Source organism: Arvicola amphibius, chromosome 7 (genome assembly GCF_903992535.2).
Source record: "Arvicola amphibius chromosome 7, mArvAmp1.2, whole genome shotgun sequence".
NCBI lineage: Eukaryota > Metazoa > Chordata > Mammalia > Rodentia > Cricetidae > Arvicola > Arvicola amphibius.
Window position 1 is genome coordinate 43,279,723 of NC_052053.1, and position 10,759 is coordinate 43,290,481.

Genomic DNA, 10,759 nt, shown 5'->3' on the forward strand with positions numbered 1-10,759 from the left:
TCCAGCACTGTGGGCCCTGTGAGGGAGGAGTCAGAGCCCCAGGCCAAGGACAGCCAGGTAGCCCTGGTGCTGGGAGCCACAGGACAAGGCCACAGCTCACACAAGCCTCAAATCCAGAGGTTGATCTGTGGAGAACAGTCGGTTTTCTAGCTAGGTGGGTGGTCTGTGGAGAGCAGCACCCAAGCTCTGAGGGCTGTGGCCAGGAGCCATCCTGAGAGGGAACTTGAGTTGTAAACCAGATCTCTCTTGGAGGCCAGGAGCAGAGAACCATCACAATTCAGGGACCCCGAGTTTAACCTCCCACACAGCTCAAGGGTGAGTTTGGGGGGCAGCTATGGAGAAGAGGTGTCTGGTATTAAGAAACCAAAGAGTCAGACCAGCAGGAAGCTGGGCCCAGGGAGTGAAGTGCATGGGAAAAGGGTCCCCACCCTGGCTGCCTGGAGCTGACCTGATCAACTGAAAATACTCTGGAGTTTGACAGAGCTGAGCTGGGGCCAGCAGGTCTATCAGTGCCTTGAGTGTGGCTCTGTGGGCTCTGAGATCCCTGACTCCAGTGGCCTACTCTGCCTCCCAGCTGCAGCCTCCAGTGAGGTGGGCTTTGAAAGTAGGTCCGTCCACCCAGACAGATCTCAGCACCTCGTTAGCTGGCTCACTCCCTTCCCCTCAGCTGGAACTTTAGCTACTCCTGGGTAGGAGAGGAGGAAGTTCACGAAGGGGAGGGGGGGGGAAAGAGGGCCTGCCCAGCACTCAGACTGCAAAGCCAAGTGTGGCCAGCAGAGGCCCCTGGCACGTGAGGGAAAATACCAAAGTGAGGACAGCTCCTGTGTTCATTTGTCCCATGTGGGGCCAGCACAGCCTAAATGGGGGAGAGAGAAGAGTCCACAAGCTCAGCTGACCCCATAGACCCGGCCGCCTCCAAATTCACAGGACCCAGGAGGAAGTCACACCGACACTTTGGGTCCCAAAGAGTCTCATTCTTTTAAGTCCCTTCATATATTTGATCCTGTTTTTCAGTTTATGTGATTAGACAATCTTTTCCTTTTCTTTTCTTCTCTTCTCTTCACTTTTCTCTTCTTTTTTGGTTTCCCCCCCACCAGACCACCCTATTCCCTGTCTCTTCTTTTCTTTTTTCTAGTATAGTTTTAACAGTCTTTTAGTGTTCCATGTTGGTTTTAATTTTATTTGTTAATCTGAGCTGTGTAAGATGTTCCCATAGACGCACACAGTCTGCTTTGCATAATTCTCCATTCTCAGCTGTTCTGCACCCGTATGTCCCTTAGACTCAGTTCTGCTCTGTCGTCATCTGTATCTAAGATGGCTTCAGGTTTCTGTAAATCTAGGATCCAGAAACGAAGTGTGATGTTTGTATTTTGTGACCTAATTTCCGGTTGCATTGATTTCCTTCTGCAGATGACACAATTTAGTTCTCTACAGCTGAAAAAAAGTCCACTGTTTATGCAAACCATGTCTCCCTCATTCACTGCTTTGTGCATGGACACCTTGGTGGCCAATGTTAGTGGTTGTGACTTTTCCTCCAGCAAACTAAGTGTCTGTGTGGTGTGCTGACTTGGCTTTGGGGGAAAATACTCCAGAGCAGATTATCAGGGCCCTATGGCAATGTTTTCTGTTGTTTGTTTTTAGCTTTTTGAGGAGTTAGAAACTGTTCTAGTGCACATTGACACCACCAGAGTGTAAGAACTCCCTGTGAACACATGTGCCCCAGCTTTTCACCGTTACCCGGCTCCTTGGTGACTGCCATTCTGGCACGGGTGAGATGAAGGCTGATGTCATTGTGTTTGTTTGCTTGCATTTTTTCTGATGGCTGTTGATGCTGATTGTTTCCCATGTGTTTACAGGCCATGTGGATCCCATCTTTTGAGAACTGACTGGTCATTTTTTTTAGTCCCATTGTTGATTGGTTTGTTTGGTTTCTTGTTATTTAGTAGATCTGGTTCTCAACCTGTGGGCTGTGATTCCCTTGGACTCACATATCAGCTATTTACACTATGGTTCATAACAGGAGCAAAATTACAGTTTTGATGTAGTGACAATATAACTGTATGGTTGGGGTCACCACATCCTGTGGAACTAGGAAGGCTGAGAACTGGTCTAGATATTGATCCTCTTTTAGATGTAGAGTTAGCAAAGAACTTCTGCTCTACAGACTGTGTTTCCTTTGCCGTAAGAAACATTTTAATACCCAAAGTCCCATTCATTCAGATTTTGGCCTGATTTCTTGAGAGATGAGTCTGTTCAGAAAGCATTGGCTAATGCAGGTATCTTGACATGCTTTCCCTTCTTTTTCCTGAAATTCTTGCTTTAGAAATTCAGGTCTTGTATTATGGTCCATATTTATTTTATGTTTACTTTTGCCCAGGGTGTGATATGGGGACTGAGCTTTATTATTCTACCTGTGAATATCCAGATTCACCAGCTCCATTTGTTGAAGAGGCTGTCTTCTCCGATGTATACAGTTTTAAACTTTGTCAAAACTCAGGTGGCTGTAACTGCATAGATTCATATATGATTATTCTTTCTGCTTAATTGATTTCTGCGTCTGTTTTCAGGCCATCACCATTCTGTTTCTACTGCTATGACAATAAACCTGAAATCAGACATGATGATACGGCCAGCATTGTTTTTATCAAACTTATCTTGGCTATCTGGGTATTTTGTGGTTCCATATGAATTCTATTTTTCTATTCCTGTGAAGAATGTAATTGGAATTTTATGAGGATGGACTGAATTTGTTACATTGCTTCTGCAGGGATAGTCATTTTCACAATATTAGTTTTTATTTATAAAACACAAAGAGGTCCTTCTATCTTCTAGTGTTTATTTGTTTGAGTCAAGGTTTCCCTATGCAAATTAGGTTGACCTGAAACTCATATAAATTAGAAATCACAGTCACAGCTCTGAGCTTTCACACCAAGTGCCCAGGGTCACTGTTCAGTCCCAGTACTGACCTGCTGCACGGGGCTGGGAGCTGGGAGCTGTGATACTGTAATGGGTGTGGTGTCAGATTGCAGTCTCTGCATATTTTGGATTCAATTAGAAGTCTTCCTGAATTACTGATTACAAAAGAGAACAGCATCAAATTTTTCAATTTGGGGTTATTCTGGAACCCACAGTTGAATCCATGCATAGTCCCTGTCTCAATCAAAGAGAGCCTGGTATGTGGGATCCAGCCTGGCGTGGCCGTGCCATCCAGAGTGGCTTGGATGCCTCAGGCAACACCTGCACCTCAGAGCTGCCCCTCCTTAGGAACACCCAAGAGCTCCCAGCAGAAGCTAGGTCCAGTAGGAGAGGAATTCAGAGAGAACAGCCAATCAGGCGGGAGTTAGACTGGAGGGTCACTGAGCTGAGGGACACTGGCCTGAGTTCCAGCAACCCTCGGCAGAGGTGACATGCTGGACAGCCAGCACCATGGGGTTTGCACTTTGAGGCTGTACTGATCACCTGGGGTTGGGGCATCTTCTTCCACACTGTGGCCACCATGTCCGTATTGGACAGTGAAACCCTTCACCCTTGTCCTTGGAAAAACTGCAGGGGAGACCTGGTGTGGGGAACTGGGCTGGGAGAGGCTGTGGCTGCTTCTGTGTTTTCAGAGGGGACATGATGGAGGAGCTACCCACCCTAGCTCCACCCTGTCACTGAGCTAGCTTTCTCAAGGAGGGGTCGTCCCATCAGCCCATCAAGTCCTCCTGGACTAGGAGCCCTGTGGTGACAGTCACATTGCCCAAAGCCCTGATGACCCCTCACAACCCTGCTTTCCCAGGGGCTTCTCTGACAGGGTCCAGCCTGACAATCAGTGGCTCACCAGGTGGGGCTCTAGGACCTCACATGGCTCTCCAGGAAGTCAGATGCCATGCTCCTTGGACACCAGCCCAACAATGTCATTGTACTTTTTCCATGTCTCTGCTGGCAAGAGGGCTTTTCAAACCCACACAAGGCCCTTCACAGACAGGCTGAGCCAGAGTACTGCTAAAGGGCTTTATTTGGTGTCAGGTGGGGGAGGGGAGGCCAAGGTGTGGGGGAGAGGCAGTGGGGAGTTTGGTCCAGGAGAGATGTGGTACAGGGATGTCCCAGTCAGGTTTGGGCAACAAGGCTTGCTCAGCAGGTGCAGACCTGGGTAGCTGCTGTGACAGAGAGAAGAGAGATAAGTTCTCCCCCCATTTTGTAGGAGCAGTAGTCAGGGAGTCATGGACAGGGACGGCCCAAGGCACATATTGGACAGAGATCCCTTTCCCCGTGGTTCTGTGTGGTCGCTGCTAGGATGGGGCCCTCTGAAAAGATCCCACACCACTCTCATGAGCAGCCAGGTCTCTGCCTCTCTGATGAGAATGAGAAGAACAGGGCAAAGCAGAGACCAGGGACTAGGAGAGATCACGACAAAAAGGAAGGACTTCCTCACTGTCCTGGAAACTGCACTCAGGGTCACCTCCCTGGTGACAACACCTGTCTGTGGGGATGGGATGAGGACCAGGGCTTCCTGAGCCCCACATTCTAGGCTTCTCCGCATTACTACAGGTGGGGCAGGGTGGGGGGGAGACTTACCCTAGTCGCTTTCAGGCACACAGTGCTCTGTGGAAACCAAAAGAAGCCCAGGGGTGAGAAGGGCCCTGTACAGGACCCCATCACACCTGCGACTCAGACCCTCCCACAGCCAAGACCTGAGGCAGGGCCTGGCATCCCTGGGAGAGCTGACAGGGCCTTGAAGCTGCAGTGCAGAAATCAGGGATCCAGAGAGAGCAAGAGAGAGAGTGGACAGAAGTACAGGAGACTTGGAGGTACATTGGGACACCGAGGGACAAAGGCTCAGAATGTGACATTGTGGCCCTGAGGAAATGATGAAGATACCACAGAGACACAGGAAACATGGACAGACATGAAACAACACATAATGGACAATAAGACCAGGCACAGAGAGGAGGCAGAAGCACTCAGACAGACATGGTTTGGGGCACAGACAGGTAGCAGTGACATAGGGGACACAAGAGAGGCATGGACAGTCCTGTTCTCACCTTTCAACTCTGGGACAAGGAGGTTTTCCTCTTTGAGTCCCTTACGCTGAACAAATTTCTTAAATTCTTCCATGGCCTCTGGGTTTTCCTCAGGGTTTCTCCCTGTGGGGAGGTCGGGCAGGCTTAAGGGGTGGGGCTCAGCTCTGCAGAGAGCCAGAGACACAGGGATGGGAGCACAAAGGTGGAGAGAGGACCCTGGTGGTTAACAACAAACTGGGTGTGGACACCCAGACACCGAGGGACCCTCTGTCCCTAGGGAGAACCTCTGCAGACTTGGTTACTCCACATACCTGTAAGAGCCCTGAATTTCAGTGGCATGAGGCTGTCCCCTGACACTGGAGGATCCCTTCCTACCATATGGGCTTCTGCCAAGACATTCCCTTTGACCTGTCTCTTGACTGAGATCCCTGGAGGTGGCATTTGCTGGCTCCAGGGGTGGAGACTGTTCCTGAGTGCTCAGGTCTCCAAAGGCCACAAAAGCCCCAGGCTCAGCCAGTTTTAGCCATTTTTCTCTTTGGGTCTCATGCATTTCAGGGCAGCACCTTGGCACAGCACTAAGAGGCTTCTCAGCCCCCAGTGCCAGGCATTTCTGCTGGAAGCAGAGACCAGACACAGGACTTAGGGCCTCCATGGCACCTCACCGACGAGCTTTCCCATGCCAAACAACTTCCCGCGGTTAGGGTCTTCACAGTAGATGATGTAGTGGTCTTTCACCGGCAGCTCTGTGATATAGATGGACCTCTTGCCGTGAACTGCAGGTGAACAGAAATAGCTCTTAGTGTCTTATCCTTGAGGTACTGTAAGACCCCAACTCAAAAAGTCTGCTTGCAACTGCTTTAAGTATATGCCTTAGGTGGATGATAATTAGCAATGGAAAAGTACAAAACTTGCAAAACAGCCCTGACTGCCACTAGCATCCTGACCACAGTACCCTACCACCAGCCTGCCAGGAAACACCTAGCGCCCATGATAGGGCTTGGGGGACTTTCCAGGACAGGGTTTGGCGTTTTTACGGTATTTTTGGGAAATACAAGGAACAAATAGCTATGGGCTAAAACTGACCCAAAATGCTAAATGTTGTATCCAGTTGTTCTGTACCTTTTACCCATTATTTTAATGTTGTGGTTTTTTCATATAAAAAGTTGCTGGAATTGCTGTTTGGGGTGCTTATCCTCCAGGGAGACTAGAGACCCGGTTGCGCTATCGTTAATATACCCTCTTGCTTCTTGCATCGGCTGGACTCTTTAATTGACTCGCAGGGCTTCTCCCTATTGGGTCTGCACACAGTGGGTGAGGGTCTTTCAGCACCATTGCAGACCATGTGAGGGAACAGCTTGGAACACCTCAGTGGTCACCCAGGAGACCTGTCTAGTCTAGCTCTGGCCTTTCCATCTTCTCCATAGTTAGACAGGAGCCATTTCTTGGAAGCTGTCAAGATCCCTTAAGATGTTCAGAGAAGGGGGCTAAGGTTGGACCAGGCCTGAGCATCCATCTCCCTGCCTGGCTTTCAGCTCTTTAGCATGGTTTTCTCATGGGTCAAGAGCTGAGATCTAGGCAGGGGACCAAGAGCCAATCAGTTTCTGGGGTTGACTGCACAACAACTTCTAATATCTGGTACGTGGAAAGTGAGTGGATGGTCGGTCCTACAAGCTGGACCAGGCACGGACCCATCTCTCCAAGGGCTGCCACTGCAGGACACCCTAAGACACAGGGACTCACAGGAGGTGAATTTGCCAGGCTCCTCAGTTTTCTTCATCAGGATTTTTACGTCATGGCACTGACCATTCTTCCTGTAAACACAAGTCCACAGTCAGGCGGCTCTCAGCAGAGGAGCAGAGACTCTCAGACCTAGTGAATCAGCCCTGGTCAGGTGATCTGCTAAATTCCATGTTCCTGCTTTAGGAAAGTGCTTGGGAATGTGTCCCCTCAAAGTCTGGGATCTTTTAGTTTCCCAAACTCAAAACATAGGAAGGATACCGACAATTACAGACGCCCACAGTTGGGGACACGTACCAGAATATAATGTCGGCTTCGAGGTCTCCTCCTTCCAGGGCTGTCACCTTCACAGGGAAAACCTTTGAGGGTATCTTGTGACTGGGTAGGCTGCCATTATGTATCATGGCCTTTGGATACCAGGTTCCAGAGTACTGCGGGAGACAAAGCTTTGAACATGCCCAGTCCTGGCCCTGATCCTATCCCAGGCTCCAGCACATGGGCTAGCACCTGAAGAGACACTCAGAACCCAGGGTGCAGCCACTAAGAAGAGCTAACCCTGTGTGTCCCAGGACCTTTGGTCAGAAAACAGATCCCAGCACTTTAGGCTACCCAAGCCCATGATGGTAGAAAGTGTGTGCTCCCCATCCAGGTATCTAAACTATTGAGGCCTACACCTCAGCACTGGATGAACTCCCTTGTCCATGAGGCCTTCTAGCTCTGGGTATCATGTGAACAAGGACCCCTCACCAAAACTGCTTTGTTAGAAACCCCTATCTTCAGGAGGATGCCTATCTTCTGTTAGAATAGTGGAAGCACAGTTCTGACTGCTCAGTGCAAGGTCAAGTTCAACCTTCAAGGAAACATGCTGCACCTCAGCTCAAACCTACCAGTACCAAGCCATTATAAAGGCTATGCCTTGATCCCACCCCTTCCCATTGATGGTCCCTTCCTCACATTCTCCTGGTCATCTGATGGAAGTTCTTGGGCCTTCAGGACAGCCACCAGCCCCAGAAGCATGAAGGTCAAGAGCAGGCTCTTCATTTTCAGTCGCTAGCTGGGCTCTCCCTCAAGGCAGGTCACCTGGGAAAGGTCTGCTCTGGCTGCTCACACGGTGCCCTTTATATACCCCGTGGCGAGGGATGTGTGCCCACTTGGCACTGACCATGTCCCTCCCGTCCTTCTCTCATGGCCAAATCCACATCCATCATGAAGGTGGAAAGTTGTTGTTGTTGGGATCTGATGACAATGAACTCAATGTCACCTACAGAGGAAGAAATAACACACAATGCCCTGCAATGTCTGTGCCACCAATACTGTGCTCACAAAGGACCCTGGGAAGATGAGTGACTCAGGGGCAGGGAGGTTGCTCATTGGGCACGGAGGGAGGGCCAGGCTTCCCTTCACATCCCTGGCCTCCATCTGCCATGGCTGCCCTGAGCTGTGTCCACTGAGACCTGGATTCTGACCTCCTGTGCAGAGAATGGGGCTGAACTTCACCACCAGGGACTGTTGCTAGTCCCCAGATGGCTAGGCCGCTGCCGGGTGGGAAGCCCACTTTATTGTACTCTCCATGCATGGATACCCCATGCTAGACCTTCCCATAAGTGGGAATACTGAGTCCTGACTCTTGTCAGTTTGAACATCATCAGGGCAGACCTCCTGCCACGCTACGCCACACCATGACCCTGACCTAGCTGTGGGCTCTGCAGGAAACTCCTTATTCGCAGATGTCCTGGTCCTTCTCACTGTCTGGCCAATGCCATCTCCTCAACCACCAGGTATGGTTCCATTTCCGTAGTTCACACGTTTTTTGTTGGCTGCATGAAGAATTCCTGCCATCATGAATATCCCCTCTCTGAACTTGGGGATTCATCTCCAACAAGGGTACTTTGCTCTCTGCTGTTCTTGTCATCTGAGGACCTGCTGAGAGGACATTTCAGAGCCAGGGCTGCCCTGGTACAGATGAGGTCCATGTGTGTTCATTTCTTGCCATCTTGTGCCCTCAGGTGGGATGAAGCACCAGCGTCCATCACAGCCTGACCTGAGCCTACCCCAGTGCTCCTATTGAACTCTCTTCTCTGGAGTCCACAGCTTCCCTCCTTGTTAGCTTTGAGTACCCCCAAGCTCTCCACATGGCCAGATCACACTCTTTTTGGGTAAATGATGCAAAAAACACCACGACCACATGTGCCAACCTGTGTTCTGAATTCATGATGTCTCCCGTGGCTCCAAGCCTTAGCCCAGCTTCCTTCCTGGTAGGAACTGTGCCTTCCAACTTGGCCACCTGCCCTGAAACCTAGAAGGTCAGGTCTGGAGAAGGATTTTATTTCCTGTATGGGTGTCTACACTCCATGGCTCTGGAGATGGGTGCTGGTCCCACAATGGCATCTCTGTGCCTGTCTGGACCAAAGGTGCATGGGCTCAAGTATCCACAAACAATCTTAATGAGCACCCTCTTACTTGCCCTGGCTTGTGCTGAGGAGCTGGCACGGCCCAGGTCGTGACCTCACTATAGAAGGTGTTGAGTAGGAGGAGTACTGACATTCTGGGTGTGAGCGGAGAGGGCTCTTTAGAACCAGAGATTAGAAAACAGGCTATCATTTCCAACTCAAGGCAAGGCATCTCTGTACCTGCCAGCTTGTCCTTCATTAGTGTGTTTGATTCATTCCTCTGAGCACCTTGCCACACAGGCTCCTGTGTCTGATTCTCTGAATCAGAGGAGAACAATGTGCCCATGTGATTGACAGAGCCAGGGACGCTGTCAATCTGCTGGAGGTCATTGGAACTTGCCAGGGGGCTTTCATTATCCATTTCTCTGGCCTGTGTCTTAGCACCTGATTCATCTCAAGGTTTCCAGTTCTGTTCCTTGCTGTGACTAAACTAAGGTGGCAGCAGATAGCTGCTGTTGCATTTGAGGAACGGACTCTATTTGAATCCTGCAGTGTCAGTGCTGGGGTGGCTACAGCTGATAGTGCTGATGGCTGACCCTTACTGTCCCCTGCCACTGCGGATGACATTTCTTAACACCAGAGAGACCAGCAGCTTCCCAGTCTAGTGCCTGCACTTCCCTTTTCTGTTTCCCGGACCCACAGCCTTGAAGGTGTGAGGTTGATAACCACACTGTCATGGATGGTCTGAAGCTTCCCCCACAGGTTCGTGTGCGGCAGGCTTAGTCCCAGCTGACAGCCCTATTTGAAGAGACTGCAGACCGAGGCCAGGGTTGGTAGAAATTAGTCATGGAGAACACCTTGTCCTCCTCTCTGCTTTCCTGACAGCATGAGATGCCAGCTGTTCCTCTTAACCCTCTCTGCCATGATGCTCTGAGTCCACAGGCCATCTGCCCTGGGACCAACCCATCGTGGGCAGAACCTCTGACACAGGAGCCAAAATAACTCCTTCTTCTTTAAGATGTCCTCCCGTGTGTTTAAGGCGATGATGAATACCTGGCTGATACATTGTCAGCATGGATGGAAACTGAGAGGATGGTGGACTGGGCTCCCCCCGCTGCCTGAGTTCACATGAAATGTCCCACCTGTGACTCAGAGGGTCATCAGGGGAGCCAAGTTTCAGTTGCTCCTAATGCTAACTTTCTCGTTAAAATGATAAAATATGACCTTGAAATATCACCAGACGCCAGGCTTCTGCCTCCAGAACGATCAAGCATATGTTGTAGGTTTCTGGTTTTGCTCTCTTAGCAGTGCTGGGATCTACCCCAGGCCTGGTACAGGCTTTGGTGCACTTTACCACCAAGTTCCATCCTATGTCCACATTTCTGGATTTTAAATCATTTAGTTTGTAGTACTGTGCTATAACTGCCCTTAAAATCATTCCTAACTGATCAATAGTTACATTACATGCAAATGGTCAAAATCCATCAAACACAGCATAGTGACTAGTACAAATGGCTGAAACCATATGATTTCTATTGTTGTCTACGAAGAATCTACTTTAAAAGTGCTGACGGAGGTGAACTGGGTGGAAAAGTATACAGTTGCAGTAGGTTAACTTTAATCTAAGAA

At 49.8% G+C, this 10,759-nt stretch overlaps 1 protein-coding gene across 1 annotated transcript; it reads right to left on the reverse strand.

The window, feature by feature from the left end:
* Positions 1 to 4,558: 4,558 nt before the first annotated feature.
* Positions 4,559 to 7,781, reverse strand: LOC119819730 (odorant-binding protein 2a-like). Its single transcript, XM_042055385.1, has 6 exons — positions 7,695 to 7,781; positions 7,038 to 7,171; positions 6,744 to 6,814; positions 5,666 to 5,776; positions 5,025 to 5,126; positions 4,559 to 4,839 (listed from the first exon to the last, which is right to left on the reverse strand). The coding sequence occupies exons 1-6, from the start codon at positions 7,779 to 7,781 to the stop codon at positions 4,559 to 4,561; spliced, it is 786 nt and encodes a 261-aa protein (XP_041911319.1).
* Positions 7,782 to 10,759: the final 2,978 nt, after the last annotated feature.

Coding starts and splice junctions, on each gene's coding strand:
- LOC119819730 (XM_042055385.1), bottom strand. CDS start 7,781: ATGAAGAGCCTGCTCTTGACCTTCATGCTTCTGGGGCTGGTGGCTGTC. Junction 5,777..6,743: donor GCCTGGCAAATTCACCTCCT/GTGAGTCCCTGT, acceptor GTTCACCTGCAG/TTCACGGCAAGAGGTCCATC. Junction 4,840..5,024: donor CCTTGTCCCAGAGTTGAAAG/GTGAGAACAGGA, acceptor TCATTTCCTCAG/GGCCACAATGTCACATTCTG.